Source organism: Myripristis murdjan, chromosome 1, assembly GCF_902150065.1.
Source record: "Myripristis murdjan chromosome 1, fMyrMur1.1, whole genome shotgun sequence".
NCBI lineage: Eukaryota > Metazoa > Chordata > Actinopteri > Holocentriformes > Holocentridae > Myripristis > Myripristis murdjan.
This window is the reverse complement of record NC_043980.1, coordinates 13,427,095-13,448,617: the sequence shown is the minus strand read 5'-3', so window position 1 is coordinate 13,448,617 and position 21,523 is coordinate 13,427,095. Positions and strand designations below refer to the sequence as shown.

The 21,523-nt window shown below is 40.4% G+C and overlaps 1 protein-coding gene across 2 annotated transcripts in view; it reads right to left on the bottom strand.

Annotated features, from left to right (window-relative positions):
• LOC115379715 (inactive rhomboid protein 2) overlaps positions 1-21,523 on the bottom strand; it is a 51,481-nt gene that overhangs the window by 14,513 nt on the left and 15,445 nt on the right. For both annotated transcript variants that reach the window (XM_030080589.1, XM_030080677.1), the window contains 11 exons: positions 17,532-17,690; positions 13,451-13,602; positions 12,076-12,259; positions 8,272-8,493; positions 6,548-6,676; positions 5,122-5,231; positions 4,197-4,457; positions 3,411-3,522; positions 3,019-3,093; positions 2,616-2,777; positions 160-245 (listed from right to left, as the gene is read on the bottom strand). In XM_030080589.1, the coding sequence (XP_029936449.1) occupies positions 160-245; positions 2,616-2,777; positions 3,019-3,093; positions 3,411-3,522; positions 4,197-4,457; positions 5,122-5,231; positions 6,548-6,676; positions 8,272-8,493; positions 12,076-12,259; positions 13,451-13,602; positions 17,532-17,690 (1,652 nt within the window). The remainder of the gene's footprint in view (positions 1-159; positions 246-2,615; positions 2,778-3,018; positions 3,094-3,410; positions 3,523-4,196; positions 4,458-5,121; positions 5,232-6,547; positions 6,677-8,271; positions 8,494-12,075; positions 12,260-13,450; positions 13,603-17,531; positions 17,691-21,523) is intronic.

Below are 21,523 nucleotides of genomic sequence, written 5' to 3'. Positions count from 1 at the left end.
CACAAACAAAAGATGAATAAACTGTAGCATATTATTAAATGAAGATCAGTGGGAAAAAGGGACTGTTTGGCTTTTGACTGATCAGTTACTACTCAGCTACTATCTCTGATGTAATTCTATAGCTAATAAACTGGAGAAGTACTGAAGCGGAGCTGGTACCTGGGGTCCTGGTGACAGACTGAGCCGGACGACCTGGCAATGTCCACATTCTCATTGTTCCATTTTATAAAGGTGGCCAGCGTCTCCTGCAAACAGTTATTTTAACATTAAACACAAATTAGCATTTGTTTTGTTTTAGCATTTTCTTTTAGAATCAAACACAAAAAATTAAAAATGTGCAGGTCAGTAACAAATGTCTTAAAATTTCTATGAATGTGGATAAATGGCATTCTGAATTTCAGCAGCATCTTGTAAACTCAGATATGAGAACAAAATCTGTTTCACAAAATGTAAATATACTTCCTATGTGAAACTATTAGGTATCCTACTAGGTGGGGGTGATAATGGTAATAAAAATCTAATTACAATTACTCTGACAGGTGTTGCGCTTGTGATAATATTAGCAATTTCAGTGGGAGTGATTGTGTTTGTAGCATAATCTTTATTTTAACTGGAAAAAATCTAATCTTCACCAAACCATCATGCATTTTTTCATCCAGAGATGATTTGTAGGCCAGGAAATCTCTGTAGCTCCACAATACTTCATTTATAATGCTATATTGTCACATTTTAACTTCATCAAAAAAAACTGCAGCGGCTCCAATTTGGATATTACTTATCCATAATGTGATTTTGAAACGATTTTAATTAACTGTGCAGCCCTACTACTAGGTATTCTTGCATCTTCCAACAAATAATCTGAGCAACTTTAAAGAAACAGCCACTTTTGTGTGGTGTGGTGTGTGTGTGTGCGTGAGAACGCCTTGTTGTTCACAGAAAGCTTAATCTGTTGACTACTGTAATGCTTTGAGAGTGTAAACAGCACACTTGTACGGCTGTGAATAAGATTATACGATTTACATGCTCACGTGCAAGTATGTATTTCTGTGAGTCTCTGTGGATTTTAAAATACATTTTAAAATACATCTTTGCATATATGTATAGGTATGAAGCCTTTACTTGTGGCTGTAGGTATGTTCAAATCTATAAGGTTTATAATTGTTCATAATTGTACACTGTATATAGGATTGTATATAGGAGTGTATATTAGGGCTGCACAATTATGGCCAAAATGATAATCACCATTATTTTGATCAATATTGTAATCACGATTATTCATCATGTTAGGGAAAGCATCTGTATTTTAATTGCACTACTTTTAAACAAACAATATATGAACAGTTTTCAGTGCAAAATGAAACTTTTAATAAGAATAAATGCTTAATAATAAAAAAAATAAAATTATTTGACTAATGTGATCGCTCCGTGCTTGAATACAGTACACCTCCCCCACTCTGGCATGGTTGGAGGGGGTGTGCTCCAGCACGATACAGGCGTTCATGCACGAGCACATGCACGGTCACGCATGCAGCACCGGCTGGCATCAGGTGGTCCGGCCGCAGCACCACATTGTGTGCGCGGCCACCCGGTTGAATGTAGCAGCCAGCTGACATGCCACTCCAGGTGTCAGTTGGACCTTTCTGAAGGAGAAAGTTACCTCCGAAACTGTCAAGGTAAATAAACATCCCTTAACCTATGTCTGATTAAAAGAAACAAAACGTCTTTTAGTTAAAAGGAAGACATAATGAATGTATTTGAACTATATTGATTTATGATGACGTCGGAACATGCCTGTTGTCGTATTTCAACATGATGATGTGTATACCGGGGGAAATCGCGCTTGGGTGCGTTTGGGCTTTAGGTAATGTAAGTGCAGACCAGCCAGGGACTGGGGAGGGGGGCATTTTTGCTTTAGTACGATACGCAGCAAATGGCCCTATATGAGCAGGCCCTGAGTAGCCTTTCTGACGGGGAACTTGTTGCAGGAACTGCCATAGCCTACCTTCTTCTCCCGACATGACTCGCTCTCATCAGTCCACCGAGTAACTTGAGGCTGCTGCTGCAGAGTGCGCTCGCTTGTTATTTAGGCAGCTTAATGAAGCCCTAACCATGCGTTCGTCCCCTGGTGGTTGGCTGACTACTGGCTGAGAAAGTGCTTGATTAGATATGCAGCAGAGCCCGCATTTTAAATGTAAATATCGCCGACGATCAGGCTCATTTAATTGTGGCAGCCAAAATCGTGATCACAATTAAAATTTGATTAATTGTGCAGCCCTAGTGTATATATATATATACTTTCTATCTTATTTCTATTTTTATCTATTTTACTTGCACAGTGCTGGAGTTATCACCATTGCATTTCACTGCTATTGTACTTGCACATTCATGCATATGACAAATAAAACTTTGAACTTGAACTTGAACTTGAATGTGGAACTCACTTTGGAAATCACTAAATGCTCTACTGGCTTCTGTAGCATTACTGCATCATTGTGGTTGTTATCTTTGCATCTGCAACGTGCATTTTTAATGAGGATTTCTTCTAACCATGGCAAGGTTGTATAAAATAGGAATGGTAATCTACTTAGTCTCAGTGAAATGAATAAACCACATACAGAACAGTCAGAGCTGAGGGTCTGCACACATCCAGAGTTGTCATTCTGCACACAGCAGCCAGACTCTTTCTCCAGGTCCTTGGCCCTCTGGATGAGACTGATTATCTGTGAGTCACGACGGATACAAGGTGAAAACTTGGCCCCGAGATGGATGAGGTCCTCCTAAAAAAAAACGGGGGAGGAAAGTCAGTGTAAATTTTCAGAAAATTTGGTAAACCCCACGTTACTAAATTCAAATACAAAGAGCAGGAAATGAGAATGGGCCCTTACATCAAAGCAGTCTGTTTTGTTTCAAGGTTGTGTGTGTGTGTGTGTGTGTGTGTGTGTGTGTGGTGGGGTAGATCTTTTAAAGGCAGAAGGGATTTTGGATCAAACATTGAATCAAACCTCATTCAAGACTCACAGAGCTGGGGCCAATCCAGAAGTTCTCCTGCTGGGTGTATTTGACACTCTCATAGATGCCTTTGTTCTTCAGCACCTACAGAGGGCGGCAGAGAGACAAGGGTTGGCAGGGAAACAGCATGTACAATGTTCTCTGCCTTACTCAGCAACAGAGGGAAGAGCATATCTCCACTGAACAGTTATTTAACTGCATCCAAACAGAATTATGTAGATTTCAATTTGTGATTCTCAATGCATTCATGAGGTTCCAAAGATCAATTTTACAAAAAGTAGTTCTGACATAAGGGATGAAAGGAATGTCTATGTTTATACTGCAAAATGCAACCTACTGTGTGAAAAGATGAAAGTTTTAATAGCCGTGATTATGTCTAATATATGTCAAGTTTCACTCACCAGTTCAGATGTTGAGTGCTGGGCAAACCCCACAGGGGCGAAGCCATACGTACAGCAGGCCAGCAGGGTGATGACTATATGGACGAAAGTGATCCAGTAGGTAAAGTAGGGCCTGAGAAAGACAGTAGAAAACTTCAGTTTAAAACATGTTGGTAAAATTCACAATCAGTCCTGGTATCAAAAGCAAATCACTTAACAGTGTGATAAAGTGGCAGCTGTTTTAGCCAAGAGTGCTATAATGCAATATGGTAACTGGGTCGTGCCGTCACCTGCAACATCCTTGGGTGTAATAAAGTGGAATGCTTTGAATTCCAATGTAAAGCCAGGAGAACACAGTATTATAATTGTAATCTTTTACAAAATAGATGTTACACTTAGAGACAAGCTATACTAAATATTAATAGGGATGACTGACGCTTTTAGAGACCAACTGAAATGTCACCAGTTCGCTCCTTTCAACTGTTAATGGTATCGTCCCTGCTGAGCAAGGCACCAATTCATACCGTCTACTGCGCTCTGACCTTTCTGGCTCAACATGTCTCAGATAAGAGGGACACTGTGAAAACCAGCTTTTAATTACATTGTGTGTGGAGTGGCTGCCTTAAACCATGTACTGATTTCATTGATTAGCTCTCCTTCTCTGGTTGAGATGTACAAGAAAATTTTTATTGTTTAATTGAAATGAAAGTCTGCAGATTCTTGAACCTTCAATTCACCCAACTGAGAACCATTGCTCTGAACTGTTTAATCTACCGTAAGCTATTTAAGCTTCTTTTCTCTCCCAACCTGTGGCTGTGGAAGTCATCCAGCTGTTTCTGGACATTGCTGCTGAGGCTGCGTCGGTAGTGCCGGTTCAGCCACTTGCCCACGACGCCCATGCCATACTGGCGCTTGTGTTTGTCAAAGGCAAAGTGCTTGACCTGGGAGGCAATGCGACGACCCCGACGAGGATGGCTCTTTTCAGGTAGCACCATTGGAGTCTTGGGTGTGTGAGATACGTCCTTTCTGGGGGAGGGAGGAAGGGTAGAAGGCCGGGAGGGGAAGGGACTGAAGAGATGGACAAAACATAGAGGAAAAAGAGGAGGATAAAGGAGTAGAACAGGAAAGGAAAACATGAATGAGAACAAATGCATGTTACAGAGACAAAAAAAAACAGTATGTATGTCAATATGTTTAATATGTTTAATCAAATTTGGCCTTTCCTTCATGTCAGGCTTATTATGGTGTGTTCAAAGCAAACGCAAAGTGAATTCATGTGTTGTGGACTCACGATAACACGGATTTTGTGTTTTAGCATCGCAGAAATTCATGTCATTTGCATTGCCTGGCAAGAATTCGCATATGCTCGCATCTTTGCATTTATGCTGTACGTAACTGCACCGCGTGAGAAACTCACTTTGTGTTTGGTCTGAACACACCGTTACAGTCTACAAGAGATCTAGTAGCATCAAATAGAGTCTGATCACTGTCTGTATGTCCCAAAACCTCCTACTGTTGCTGGAAGCAGCTTTCACATTTAGAGCCTCTGGTTAAAACTTTTGCCTCTTGGAACACAATTTTGATGCCAAGACGTATCATCCAAAATTAGACAAGTGGCAAGATTATGATGACTGGCTTTAGTGAGTTTAGTTCAATGCCAGACAGCTACAGGAACATTCAATCATCTCTTTCCATCTTCACAGCTGTTGTCTTCGTTTGCATATTTACTCACAGGCTTGGGAACTGCTGGTCTGGCGGCTCGCAGGGAGCAAAGGCAGCTGACATGGGGGGTGACTCAAACACATCATCAGCCATGGAGTACAGCTCGTCATGGGCGTCCAACTGGTAGAGCAGAGGTGATGGAGATGAACGAAGAAAATGAAGGGCAGGAGGAAAAGAAGAGCAGAACAGTATTTAGTTAGAAGCCATGCAGTCTGTCCTTAAAGAACAGACTTCTTAAGCCCTACAAAATCAAAAAGTCATTAGCACCTTACACAACACAAAACCTCCCAACGCCTCACAAAAAACAAACCTGTTAAGACTGCATTTTTCAGTGCTCTCGCTTATCTTTTTTCCATCATCTACCTCCTCCATTTCTTTTCCCTGTCACTTTTTACTCCAAAGTCTCTCCACGCATATCTGTCTCTTGTCATGCCTCCCTGTCGTCCTCTCAAGTCATCTTCTCTGCTGTTCCACATATCGGTGTCTAATAAGGAACTGAGAACAGAGTATTACAGGGTTTGAAAAAAGATAGGGGTGCATAGAAAGAGCCCAAAAGAACTGCCTGATATTTACTGATTATTACCTATCTTTTCATCTGTGTGAGTGACAGAAAGGGAAAAAGTAAGTGGAAAAGTGAGATGGAGAGCTATCAGTGTGGCTTAGCCACACTGATAGCTCTACTTTCAATATCAAGGAAGCAAATGGAAGAGATAGAGAAAAGGTGTAGATACAGACAAAAAAAAAATTATGTAACATTTGGACAGATTGCAATGTTGTTTTTTTGCCAAGTCTTAAGTGAAGTGCAAACCTTTGATGTATTTACGTCCAAATCCTCAGAAAAATTTGGAAAATTGTAATTTCACTATAATTCACTAGAAAGTATAACAATTAAACAATATATAAGAATGACCAATATGAGAATGAATATGTTTCACTTTAACCACTATCATCTCTCCATGTAGAGTACACAGACAACTCAATGCTAAATCTGGGATTAAACTGTATTAAACAGGGGTCTGTGAATGAGAGCACCTACAGGATTAATCAAAAAGTCAGTTAATAAGGATTGAAAAACAAAAACAAACAAACAAAAAAAGAAACAGCAGGGAGGTGAAGAAGTGAGAAATGACAAACGGTGAGGATGCAGAGAGTCACTGTAGGAGACAGTGTCCCAGCATAAAATTGCAAAGCACAAAGAGGGGAGAGGAGGAAATGAATGACAGAGAGTGGCTGCTGTTTCCTGCTGAAGAAGGGAAGCTGATGAGAGAAGAGGAAAAGTAGTGAGGGAGAAATAAATGGACAGATGAGTGTGACTGCTGACATTTGGGTGGGGGGAGGGAGGTGAGTACAGAGGCAAGGAGTGAGAGATAAAGGAAAATAAACAGATGAAAAGAACCAAAGCAATAAGAGAAATGACAGAGAGAGTGGCTGCTGACCTTGCTGAAGAAAAGCGACTCGGATGTGTCTGCTGAGTCCACGGTGTCTTCGTCCATCCAGCTGGGCCTGGCGAAGCTCCTCCTGGGGAAACTGCGACCTGTCTGGGATCCCGCCAAGCCACTACGACCCTGGATCACACACACGCACACACACGCACACACGCACACACACACATTACATATGTTCATTCTGACTCTCACAGGGCTGATAGTGGAAAAAAAATCCTGAGCCTGAACTTTTTTCTGTTCCCGGGAAGGGGGCGGGGGGGTGATATGTATGCGGCAAATCTCATCATATAACATATATACATTATTTGAAAATAACCCTATTAACTATCTTGTCTATCTATTGCCACATTGCTCCCATTCTGCTCTATCCAAGCCCAGCACCATTTATTCTTAACGCCCGTATCGACATCTTTGCTGTCTTCCCCGGGCTTCATGAACCTGCGGTCCATCCTGTGGGTTGCAGTGCGTCACTGTAGGGTAACGAGGCTCACTTTCGACGACACATGGAGCGCCTGATTGTCAACACCCAAGTCCCGCCCCTGCCCTACTTCTGATTGGCTAGTAGGCCTATTGTTAATGTGGTTGGTAACGAAAGCTGTGCTTCTATTGGATCCAGAGAAATGTTTGTTAGATAAATCTGGGCGAATCCCTTTTTTTTCCCGCAGTCACGCCGGTATGCCAGAGATTCGGTACAGCGCCGGAATGCTATCAGCCCTGCTCTCAGCTCACAAGTTTTTTTTCCCCATGAGATTTTTGAAGGTTTTTGAAAAATCCCCTATGGCAGCTATGTGTGTACCAAGTCTCACATCTCTACAAGTAAAAGGACAGCAGCAACTTTGGGACCTTAAAATAGCATCCCTATGGCCCTATTGGTGCCATTTTTTTCATTGTGGCAGCTGACCATCACTATCTATAGGTAAAAAAAAATGTTTTTTTAATTAACAACTGGTCAACATGCAAGGACAAACCAGCATTTATAGGAAAGCTTTGCTGTGAGCAACAATCTCAAAGACCTGTAATTTGATCAAACCTCAACATATAGTATGTGGTTTGACAACTAATTTTAAGTTTTTGTTACAAAAGTTCAAAAATTCATTGGTCAATAACTATTTGTTTGTTTTGAAAGTTGAAAGCAGCAAGGAATCGGTAAAAAAAATGACAAAAAAAAAAACACAAAAGGGCAAGAATCCTAAATGCCAAATTTGATGTAATTTTCTGACTTATAGGTTATGAGAGGAAGATTATCCAATTTTTTTAATCCCAAATGTCAAAAAAAAAAAAAAAAAAAAAAAAAAAAAAATTTTGCAGGCATTCTTTTTTTGTCTCAGCTAAAAACACACAACCTTCAAAAAACACAGTGGCCCAGGTAACACTGTGAGGGAGTGAACAGTGTGGTTTCCTCTACAGTAGTGCTTGTTGCAATGGAAAAAAAACAAAACCCCATTAAAAACAAAAATAACCTGAAGCTACCTTCTAACACAATGAATGTGTGAAGCAAGTTGGAGAATACTTTTCTGGTATATTACCGTGAAGTGAATCATTTGTAAAATCCCCTGAATGTCCCCAGAGAGCTCCTCAAACCGTGTGACTTCCCCAATTTGAAATGTACGTCTCTGTAATATTCTCAGTTATATTCAAGAAATTCCATGGTCAGTGGGAACACACAAACACACAAACAAACACACACACACAGCTTCACCCAACACCCCACCCACCCTCAGCAGGTTGGACGCGGCTCTGATGCTCATGCGGGCGACAGACTCCCTCTTGCGCCTGGGGAAGCGGTTGTAGGCAGAGCGCTGGCTGGTGAGGGAGCAGAGGGAGGTGACCCCTGGGGTGACCGGCACCCCCTGCGCGGTGAGGGGCGTCTTGGGCGGGCGGCTGTCCATCTCATCTGGGTAACGGAAGGCTCGTCCTCGTGCCAAGGGGTCCACAATCTACAGCCAAACAGATATGTATTAAGCTCAAACTGAACACAAAACAAAAGCGGGTTGCAACACGACAGCAGTATTAACTTTAAAAACATTAAAACGCAACTGTTCATGGGACTGTCCTCAGTGTGACCCACTGCTACTTCACTTCCAAGAGGAAAACTCTCAGGGTCGTTAGCAGAAGAGGAGAGAAAACATCAGTCACTCAGCAGCAACTTCACACTGATCAGAGAGAGATGACAGCTGTACTCTAAGCTCTGCTGAAATGACACATCCAGAAAAACAACTGCTGTGTGTGTGTGTGTGTGTGTGTGTGTGTGTGTGTGTGTGTGTGTGTGTGTGTGTGTGTGTGTGTGTGTGTGTATAGAGTGGGAAAAATTTTTTTGTTCTAGCTATGAATTCTTACCGGTGGCCTTCCAGAGTACAACAACAAAGAGAGAGAGATGCAGAAAAGGGCAAAAATAAGGTGAAAGTAAGGCAAAGCAAGATGAAGGACAGAAAAAACAAAAAACAGAAAATATAACTACATGGGGGATTATTTTCTATCTCCCAAGACAGGAAAAAAAACAGAGAGAGACAGAGAGTGGCATAGGGGACAAAACGGCAGGTTGAGCTGTGTGTCGAGGAGAGAAGGGAGTGATATTATTCAGCTGGGGCACAGATGCTCCACTTCTGACACCATGCCACCCTCTACATTATTAATGCCTGACAGAGATTTCCCTCTGTCACAGCAGACTTCCTCACAACCTCCGTCTCCTTATTCTTTCCTTTTATTCCTCTCCTTCTCCACAACTCTCTCAGTGACATGAAGCTGCATTTGCGAAAAGAGAGAAAGTTGCAGTTTTTGCAACCAGTTGGCTGGTTGTGGAATGGAGAGGAATTTGACACAATATAACTGTTGTGCCATGTTTTGGGCAAAAGGATGTATTATATTATATTATATTATATTAGACAGGTATTACATATGATATGCTGGTATGTCATCTTCTTCTTCATATCATTATTATTATTATCATCATCATCATCGTCATTTTTATTATTATTATTATTATTATTATTATTATTGTTATCATTACTATTAGTTGTAGTAGTAGTAGAAAGCATGCCCAAACATAACAAGTTCATGTCTGATAATTTGGATATGTATTTTGTTGTTGTTTTTTTTGTTTGTTTGTTCTAGGCATGGTATTTTCATACATTGCTGACAATCTCCAAAATTAACTGATACTATGATTATAAGCTAACCAAATATGGTAGAGTATATAACAGGGTATTCAATTAAAATTTTAAGAGGAGGTGTGGTTACTCAGAGTTCCTCCCAGCAAAGGTCCAATCCATCATATCTAGCTTTTCTTGCAATTTGTAGGCCTCATCTGAACAAGACTAGGTCAACATTAATCAGTAATCGAACAGTGACAAAGCACATGTTGTGATTATTTTGAACAAATACAAGTTCATTTTTTTCTATATTTGCTTCTCTCTCTCTAACTGAATACAAGGATTTCCAGCTGTAATATCGCTTTGATTGACTGATATGGTTGAGTGATTTAAATAACGCACAGGGTTGGACAAGACACGGAGCTACAGCGCCACAAAACACATCACTGTAAAAAGTTTACAAAGTGTTTCACGGTCCACGCAGAACCATTACTGGGTCCAGACCTAGACCAGAGTCCGCTAATTGGTGACACCTGGTATATATGTTCCAGTCAATGCAGGTAAGGATAAATGTGCACATTAAGTAAAAGTTTCAGTTGACATACAGGGTGTCCACAGTCTCTTTACAAATTAAAAAAATCTAATACAAAAGCAATTGATGAGATACACTATACTGCCAAAAGTATTCACTCAGCTATCCAAATCATTGAATTCAGGTGTTCCAATCACTTCCATGGCCACAGGTGTATGAAATAAAGCACCTAGGCATGCAGACTACTTCTACAAACATTTGTGAAAGAATGGGTCGCTCTCAGGAGCTCAGTGAATTCCAGCATGGTACCGTGATAGGATGCCACTTGTGCAATAAGTCCAATCGTGAAATTTCCTCGCTACTAAATATTCCACAATCAGCTGTTAGTGGTACTATAACAAAGTGGAATCCATTGGGAACGACAGCAACTCAGCCAAGTGGTAGGTCACGTAAAATCACAAACAGGGTCAGTGGATGCTGAGGCGCATAGTGCGCAGAGGTCACCAACTTTCTGCAGAGTCAATAGCTACAGACCTCCAAACTTCATGTGATCTTCAGATTAGCTCAAGAACAGTGCGTAGAGAGCTTCATGGAATGGGTTTCCACGGCTGAGCAGCTGCATCCAAGCCTTACATCACCAAGAACAATGTAAAGTGTCGGATGCAGCGGTGTAAAGCACACCGCCACTGGACTCTAGAGCAGTGGACACGTGTTCTCTGGAGTGATGAATCAGGCTTCTCCATCTGGCAATCTGATGGACGAGTCTGGGTTTGGCAGTTGCCAGGAGAACGGTACTTGTCTGACTGCATTGTGCGGAGTGTAAAGTTTGGTGGAGGGGGGGTTACGGTGTGGGGTTGTTTTTTGGGAGTTGGGCTCAGCCCCTTAGTTTCAGTGAAAGGAACTCTTAATGCTTCAGCATACCAAGACATTTTGGACAATTTCATGCTCCCAACTTTGTAGGAACAGTTTGGAGATGGCCCTTTCCTGTTCCAACATGACTGTGCACCAGTGCACAAAGCAAGGTCCATAAAGACATGGATGAGCGAGTTTGGTGTGGAAGAACTTGACTGGCCTGCACAGAGTCCTGACCTCAACCCGATAGAACACCTTTGGGATGAATTAGAGCGGAGACTGCGAGCCAGGCCTTCTCGTCCAACATCAGTGTCTGACCTCACAAACGCACTTGGTCAAAAATTCCCATAAACACACTCCTAAACTTTGTGGAAAGCCTTCCTAGAAGAGTTGAAGCTGTTATAGCTGCAAAGGGTGGGCCGACATATTAAATCCTATGGTTTAAGAATGGGATGTCACTCACGTGCATATGCGTGTGAAGGCAGACAAGCGAATACTTTTGGCAATATAGTGTATGATAACCACTGAGTACATAGAACAAATCTGATTAACAAAGTTTTTAATCACATTGGACCTCAACGACCTAAAGCAAAAGATCACTGATGCCATTGCCACCATTGATGAGGCTATGCTACAGCGAATAATGGCAAGAAATAAAGTACCATCTTGAGGTGCTTCGTGCAACTAATGGTGCCCGTATAGAGGTGTATTAAATGAGGCAAAAAAAAAAAGTTCAATATCTTTTCCTCATTTTGTAATAATTTCCACAGATTTGTCTATTCATTTGCTTTTGTAATAAATTTGTTAAATTGTAAACAGACTTTATGGACACTCTAGTATAAGACATACAGGATATGTAATCTTACTTGTTTCTCCCCATGTACTTTTTAATTTGGTATATTCATGAACACAGGAATATTTGGGATCAGGTGTGATATGAGGATGTTTATAAATGTGGTGAATAGAACTTTTCGAGATATAAACAATCAGCTGGATTTCTGTGTGTACTGTAGATAAAAGCCCTCAGAGACAGGAGGGCATCAAACCTTAGGCATCTTGTGTGTGGCTGGTGAGTCCAGGCCCTGGTCTATGCTGGTGGCCATCTCAGGCTCCCTGTATTGGGGCTTCAGCTTGCCATAACGCTGGCTGCAGTGGCGCAGGCTCTTCCTGTGCCATACCTGCTGCTTGGTCTCACAGCCCTCGCCAACCCCAAACCACTGGGCGGTACCCCTTGAAGGAGAGAGAGAAAAGGGTGTAATCACAGTATCAAAGAAGGCAGGGTCAAGGGGTGTGATGAACAGATGATTTCATGTAAATGATTTCATGAGGCCAGTGAGACCATTTTACAAGAGAGATTAATAGTTGGAATTTATTTTAGGAGCTGATAAAGTAATATATATTGATAAATACAAACACTTGAGATAAAATAGCAGCGTGTTACCATGTTTTTAAACTATTTGTTAGTTGAACTAGCAAGATATTTCTCACAGACCTGAATGCTCAATTCAATATCAGGGTTATTCATTGACCACTGTACCAGGCAGATGCCTTCCACATGAACTCAAAGAGTTATGAGACACATCTTAAACACTGATGATTGTGTACTTGTGTGTAAAATCAGCTCCTGATCCTTCCTGTCAGAAAGCACAACCCAAATAATAACTCTGATGACTGACAGAGAGCACTGGGGGCTAAGAGCTTATCGTCCATATATCACACACACACACACACACACACACACACACACACACACACACACACACACACACACACACACACACACACACACACATTCGAGTTGTGAAAGTTGACAGGTTAACACATGCAAATAATTTGAGAACCTTTACATGTTAATAAGTCAACACATTGGTGGTGTGTCTGGTGTGTCTGTAAAAGGTCAAATCGCTACAACCCTGGCATTTTTAGATTCAGCAGAAGACACTGAAAATATACATATATAATGTGAATGTTTAGTGACACAGTCACTAAATGGATTTCCATGGACTGTTGGACCATCAGCGTTGTTGAATACAAAAGGCTGAAAAACATAAAATTACATCGGGGAAATCCATCATACAAACCTCATTGAAAAGCAACCATTATTTCCAAAATACACTAATTAACAGTGACAGGATGAGCAAGCAAGTAAGTTAATACATTTTAAATATAATTAATCCATGATTACTTTGTGATTAAGGTGATTTAAAAAAATATCAGTAATTTTAAAGCCCTAATACACACACACACACACACACACACACACACACACACACACACACACACACACGCACACCATTTCCATTGCAATTCAGCACATACACACAAATGAAAACCACCACATATAGACAAACACACATGCAGGCATAAACAAAATTTTTAAAGATGCACACAATGTACACACAAAACTACACTAAATCTCACCTGCGGATGCTCTGTGAGAGTGAAGTTTGTCTCCTGAACCTCGCCCTCCGGTCCCTGGCAAAGGAGCTGGGGTCCCCGGCTTCGCTCATGCCCTCTGTCATGGGAGTGGTCGGCTGCCCACTCACACTTTTCTTCAGAGACGGACGAAGTGGCTGAACAGGGGAGAAAAGAAGTAATTTTACTGTACTATAATCATTGAACCGAAATATGAACATGGCAGTGGAAAATTAGAAAATAGTTAACAATTACAGAATTATAGGAAATTGTTTTACAGTAGGTTGATAATGTAGACTCAAACTGTACAACTCTGTAGTGTTTTCTTACACTCCTACTTGCACATGCGGTTTATTGCAAGATACAGGCTAAGGAGCCATTGCCACTTGTCCTATTCTATTATGCGAGCTGCAGTGATTCCACTGAGCATCCATTATCTTACCCAGAAGTGACTCTGCAGTTGGTGGGACTAACAGCCTTGTCATTCTGAGAGTTAATGGGGCTCTAAATGAACTATAAGTGAGCCATATGTTCAGGCTGTGGTTAAGCTAGCAGACAGCGGGGGTACTCTCTCTGCCTGTCTGCCTGCAGAGGGGCTTTAGCAGAGAAAATCCACCCTAAAACAGAATTCAAATATAAAAATTCTAATAGGCCTATTTTGTCCAGGTTGGCAGAGATTTGTACACACAAGGAAGTCGTTCCATAAAGGACACTGCCAGTCTGACATTTCCTAGTTTTTCATCATTTTAAATATATAAATCACCTAACTTGGCCTGAATTCAACCACTGTCTCCACCAAAAACTCTGCTATAAATTAAAAAAAATAGCCTACATATGACAGTACAGTGTGTAAGGTGAAACAGAATTTTACCATCACACTGAAGTACAATAACATAACAACGGAACAAAAAATGTTTTGACACAATAATTAAGACAGCACTGTGATCGATTAGCTTATATTAGCTTACAGCATTTAGGAGTTTTTTTCTTTTTTCATTCCAGACAAAAAAGAATTATGTAACACAAGTGAAAGTGTAAGTGAGCACAAACCCACTGGCTTTTGTCATTTAAGTGTGATACTGGAGAGCCAACATTAATCTCTGATTTTATCAAGCACCACTTTCTGTAGCTACTACAAATCCATAGCAACACCACAGCAAAATTTTCATTTGGGGTGCATTGTTTTTTGTCACACACACACACCCATACATACATACAATCATAAATAATTAAGTATGCTCACAAGTGGGCCCCACATATAATGGCAGTTAAAAGATTTGCATGAGTTACGAAGAGGATGCAAAGTGCACACAGACTCACACACACAGACAAAGACAACAACAACAACAACAACATACAACTGACGTGGGGACACACAAAGATTCACAGAACACACAAGCAGATCCCTCCTAGTTTGTGGGGATGACTTGAGACAATCAGCAGTTACAGCAAAGCTTTAAGCCTGATGGAGCACTTTATCCAGAAAACCTCCTTAGTTTATGTCAAAACCTCCAAGTAGTTGTGTCTGAGGTCAAAGGGCACAATAGGTGCAAATATACTATCTTATTCAATGACATTTCTGCACAGTTCACTTGAAACACACCTGACTGTGCAGGGCTGGGCGATATGGACAAAATCCAATATCACAATATATTTAACAGAATACTTTGAGATATTGTGAGGATAACTTAGGGGTGACTAGTGCTTTTATAAGAGATTTCTAATAAACAGTCATTAGTCTTGTGGATATAACGCATATAAAGCAGGCAGAGGCAAATAAGAATAGCAGTAAGAACAGCTAGAACACTCTACTAAGTTCAGACAACTGCATTTAGTGTTAGTGTTAGCCTTTAAAACCAGGGAAAGGAAATACTCACATCATATCATGATGTTATAATATGTAAAATCCAAGATGATATCTAGTCTCAAATCACAAATCGGCAAAAAATATCAATATATTGCCTAGCCCTACTACTGTGCACTCCTACTGCTGCATAGATTCTGTGTTGCAATCGCTAGAGACTGGGTTTCTAAGTATTTTCCATTTATTTTTTTCCCCCTGTGGTATTTGTAATGATGCTATGTGTTTATTTATATACTGCTGGGACAGTGGTTGTGCAAGTGCATTGTAATGCTTGCAGAATAGAAATAATGTGGTTGGGTTCATTACCAGCAGATACCTGGTCTGCACTTTTTCTCGGTCTAATTACCTGGCTACAGTTCTTAGCCAGTGAGGTAATCATTAAAGAATGCAAGAATAAGGGGAATGCTTTAAGTGATAGCACAGGTGCCAGCCTAGAAACACAGATATAATCATTCAATATTAATTACATCACTTGTTGTAGGTGAGACTGCTATATATTACCTGTTAAGTTTAGCCACACTTCTACTTAAAAGTGTCTGTGTACAGAGAACACCGCTGACAGACGTGTGTGTTGGGGCTATTTCTGCTTCTTCCTTTCTCATTTGTAATCAAAGAGCTATCCCAGTACGTGCCTGGGATAGTTTGCACTATATCTGGATGTTTACTAGAGTACTTGCTCACAGGCAGCAGTCAAAGTCTACAGTAACACGCTCAATAAAACTTTGACTACTTTGACTGCAATGTAGTTGAAATGCCACTGTTTTTAGTCTGACCATGGGGCCCCACAGGGGGGAATTTATGGCCTTGTGCCCACAAACTGCTAGGCAGCTGTCCCGGATGCCATCCTGCCTTAGTAAATAACATGCACAGAGGAACAGAGATAGCATGCTTCTCTACTAACAGTCTTTGAACTCTTTTATTGCCATTGAGCTTAGTGTGGCTCTGACAGAAACAAATAATGCATCCAGCTAGTCTATTCATATGTTTGTTTGGATGTTCAGTATATATTTAAGTGGAGCATCAGTTTCATGAAAATTTGCCCTGCAGCAATCTGCACTGCAAACTCTTAAAGTTTTGTTTATTGTACCTGTGAATATAATAACCTGTATAATGTAGATTTCTCAGAAATGTCAGTCCTTTATGTCAATGTATTTAAGTTTGCAAGTTCACATGCTGTACACCATGCATTCTGTAATTAGAGGTGCTATTTTAGGCTTGGACTGTAGTTCCTTATTTTCAACCTTAGAAAAATGTTTCCATTTACTGGAACATTTTACAATTTTGAGAAGCTTAGGTTGATCTAGTTGAAGAGGAGGGTACTTGAATTATGTCTTGAAACCCTACCTAGGATCACTTCCAGGCTTTCAATCTGCTGTGAATTACCTAAGTTTGCACCATTTTGCATTTAACAATAAATGTTTCCTATAGAGAGACAGAAACTATAAAGGAAGGCAAATGCACACTCTTAGCCACAATACAAAAATAAATGTATTAAATTAACACCAACGCCCTTGTAGTTTCCATTCAATCATTAAATTCATACCAATGCCCTGAAGAAAACAGCAACGTCAAAACATTGGTGTTAATTTAATACATTTATTTTTGCATCATAGCTTCAAGTGTGCGACTGCCTTGTACTTTCACCATGGTCAGAACCTCTACAACATTAGTGTGCACTCTTTGTATCTCGTATCCTAAAAAGAAAGAGAGAGCACAACATAGTCATCCTGTAGCCTGAGAGGTGGTGGGGGTGTTGGAGGAACAGACTGTCATCTCTTTTTGAACAAAAGCCAAGACATATTCTTTTACAAAAGGGTGGTGTTAGTGTAAGATAAAGGTCAGTATTGGCAGCAGAAAGACAGCAGGGAGACATTTACTTCACTGAAGGTCAGCAAGTTCATTGTCAGCCATTCCTGATTGTTCTTCAGGAGGTCAGATGCCTGTGATTAACTATTCATACTGCTCAATAACAAATAATAAATTATGCTAGCATGAAGACTGAAGTCTGAGGTACTCTATCTCTCCAAACGTTGAACTAACTTCACAGCTATGGGAAACCATTGTGTGTGTAAGGGCCCAGTCAACAGCAACAAGCATGTTCACATCAGCACAAGATGTGGAAGTGGAGAGTGTGATGACACATCCTCCTCTGCACAAAGCAAGTGAGAAGCTGGCCAGAAAGTGAAAAGAAAGGTTAAAATTAGAGTAGAAAGGTGAGGGTACCTGTTTCGCAGGGTCGTGGGAAGTTGTCTCTCGCTGGTCCTCAGGGGGAGGGATGGCTATGACTAGGCTGGGCGGTTTCTTGCTCTTCAGGCGGCTGTCAGATTGGCTGCCATTTGGAGGCGGCTCTTCTCCCTCCTGGGATGACATCCTGTCAGAGCTCTGTAAGTGACAAAAAATGTGATTAATTAAAAAAAATAACAACTGATTATGGCATATTTTTAGAGCACAATATGTTTACATGTAGTCTAAAAGTAGCGAGTGTCCTTTGCCTCACAAAATAGGCAATGTTGCTGTCAATTCCTCTGTATTTAGGACCTATTGCTACAGTATATCAAACATTTTAAATGGTACAGAAATATACATTTTACCATAAACATATTGTAATCAAGAAGTCTACATTTCCTTATCAATGTTAAAAGATGAAAAAGATGTTAAAAATAAGCAAAAAGCATGTAAGATATAAATCCAAATCTAACTACCATACAATAACCTCTAAGCATGCCAATAAAAGAAACATCTTGACCTAAACCTTCCCAGTGTTTGCTGTGTTTTCATTTTTAATAAATTCTACTGCCTGATTAAGAAAGTGCCTTTAAGTAGAGATTCACAGCTCATAGCCAAAATTAATAATATGCTATAAAATTCATCTACATTGTACACCGCTGGGCTGCAAGTGAAGACTAGCTCTACAAAGAGGACCAAACAGATACAGTGAAAAGCTCAAAATATTCGTAGGCATTCAGGTGAAGTTGCAAGTCAAGACAGCCAGACTGAGCTCAGCCTAAGCAGACACAATGTGGATAAGTGGACTGCTGAGTTTGTCAGGGTTTCTCTACTTGGGCAAAGTTTAGGATGCAGATGTTGTGTCTAACTTTACAATGTACATGAGTATGTTGTAGACTGATGGCAGTGTGTATTGTCAAGTAGTGTTCTAGGTAACAAACGTGCAGTGGCTTTGGCCTACTGAGACCTGAAAATAACAGGCGTGTGTTTGGGTTGATGGAATACACTGCTGAATCTCCTTAAGGTGCTGTAGGGCTAATTAAACAAAAAATGGAGAAAGAAGAAACCAAAGGTTTCACAACATATAAACAAAATCCCTTGATTTTTAAATATAATTTTTTGTTTGAAACACCCACATTATGATGTTCTGCTGCTGCAGCTAACAAAGTCATCAACATTAATAAATCACAGAACTGATAATTAGCTCTGTTAAGCAAACATTGTCCCGGTCGACCATCTTCTGGCTGAGAGAGCATTTCACTCTTCCCAACTGAAAATCATCAAAACTAGGGATGCACCGATCCGATATTAGCATCAGATATCGGCGCCGATATCAACATTTTACCTGGATTGGGTATCTGTAAAAGTAGCCAATGCGTCAAACCGATCCTTCCCCTTTAAATCTTTGCGACACGGGCTACGTCATACGGCATGTGTGCAGCACGTGTGCCGCATGCCATGAGAGTTGATTGAGTTGAGTTGCAAACACAAGCAACATGGAGCGAACGAAAGGGTCTGCAATATGGAGGTATTTCACCCTTAGCACGCCAACTAGCTCGACAGCAGTTTGCAATGTATGTAAAATGAATGTTTCCAGGGGTGGTGGTAGCATTGCCAGATATAATACAACAAATTTAATCAAGCACCTCCAGAAACATGACGCGAAGGAGCACGAGGAATTCCAGCGGCTGAACAAATCAAAGGGAGCCGCCGCTGCTGTTGAGGTTTGTAGCTTCTTAAATCAACAATGATATCGGATCAGTATCTGGTATCGACTGATACGTAAGGCCCCAGCATCGGTATCGGGATCAGAACTGAAAAAGTCAGATCGGTGCATCCTTAATCAAAACACAACAGTGTTGCTGCTTTTAGAAAAACATATGTCAACAACTTTGTTATGATGACAGAACACTAATGTGAAGAAGGTTTGAAGTTTCTGAAAACTCATTTTCATATTGTAGTGAAATCAATGGAAACCAACAGTTGGACAAAATTACTGCAGAGTTCTAAAATATATGCAAACTGTTCACTTCAGAAGAGGATTAGCAGAAACGTGAAGTAACTTAATTGTGCAGATATTACACTAAACTTGCAAAATCACTGGTATGGCCCTCTAATATCTCAAGTTAAAGTACCTTTCCCCTGTTCTCATTAAAACATATCTAAGATCTTCATGAGGCTAAGATTCAGTTCTGTAATAATCTTATAATATTTTCTCTACAGTAACCATACAGGACCTGTAGGATTACTGCAGGGTTATTTATATAGGTTACAGTACCAAGGCATTCATCATTTTGTGACAGTAATCACTCTAGGAAGAGCTCCACATAGAGTCACAAATATAAAAAGCAAATGGCCAGTGCTGATAAAACGTGTATCTTGTATATTGAGAGGGTATACCTGAGGTTTGGCCTCTATGACGACTGGCTAACTTGGACTCAGCGGAAAAAACACATTACTGTGAGCTTAATTCTGATCCCATTCACAAGCAATGAGAGAACCTATAGCCATAAGCATGTAAAGTTAAACAAACACCTTCAGCACATCACACTCATCTTTAGAGAGTTAACTGTTTTTATGTGTAAATTATCTCTGTGCTACATCTTAATTGTGACCAATGAGAGCACAGAACGAAAACCACTCACAACATATCCAAATAAACAAACCCTTTAAAAGCAAACAGCAGCAGCAGCGGTTGGCTCGCTTCAAATCCAATCAGACAAAAGCAAACAACAACAATTAGCTAAACAACACAACCCCTTACCAACTTCCTTTTACTCCTGATTACATTTATAGGCAATTTCTTAAGTGATCCTTAAAAAAGGCTGAGCTTTCCCTGTGGCAAGGAATTATGCTCTGTTATGGATAGCAACCTTGTCAAGCTATATATGGCCCAAGTAATTGGTTTAAGCAGCATAGGATTTAATGCATTTCCATTTATGCTTCAGGCTGTTAGAGCGGGGTTTCTCAACCTATGGGCCGTGGTCTATCCCTTCTAGTGGGCCACAGAATGCTATGGGTAGAAGCCAGAGTCCTGTACAGGTCCAATTTTACAAATCCATGTCCGACACAAATCCACAGAGCCCAGTACCGCGTCAGACCTGTTACTGACAATTTTCTCTAAGTCAATTCTGGACCTGACCCGACCTGACCTGTTAATGCAAGATCTGCAATCCAACCCGTAGCCGCTATCAAATACATCCCTGCAAAATCAGTTAATCAGTTTAAAAAGATTATTTTTAACTTCAGTTTGGCTAAACAGCAAAGCCACTGACGTCATTCTCGCCGTCTGTAATCACACTCAATTTCTCTTGCATGTTTAATTTGGCCTGCGTGGATGTGGTTTCAACAATTTGATGTTCACCACTTCATCCTGATGATGATAACTGATGTGTGGCTTTGATCGCCTCTGTAGGTCAGGGAAGTGACTTCCCCAGGTTATTTTTATTTTATCTTTTTTTTTTCTTGACATGTCCAGATGCTATTCAAGGAAGCAAACTAGCTTATCACGATTTTAAAAAATTAAGGCAGTAACTTGGACTTTTTTAAAATGGATCTTGACCTTTTCATGGATCTGGAGCTTGTGTGTGTGTGTATGTGTATGTATGTGTGTGGATAATGACCTTTTTAAAAAATATATTTTTATTTAAAGGATTCTATGAGTTTTTCAAACTTCTGATTTTATGACTGTCTAGCATTTGAACCCATAAGAAAAACTAATAATAGTGTCTGCACTTGTTTAATAAACAGAAGAACAGATTTGCCAAAATAGATTTTTCTTCCCCTAATGGGCCCTGATATGCTATAATGATCAACAGTTGGGCTTTTGGGTAGAGGGGAGAACCCCTGTTTTACAGGATGCTCTCTTCCAAAGTGACTGGCTGTGAAAACAAAGCATGAAATAAATCAACAATTGTTGATTTCCAAAATAGCTCTCTGTACATAATCATATGTAAGTGGGAAGTAATAAAATAGGCTACAACCTAAAA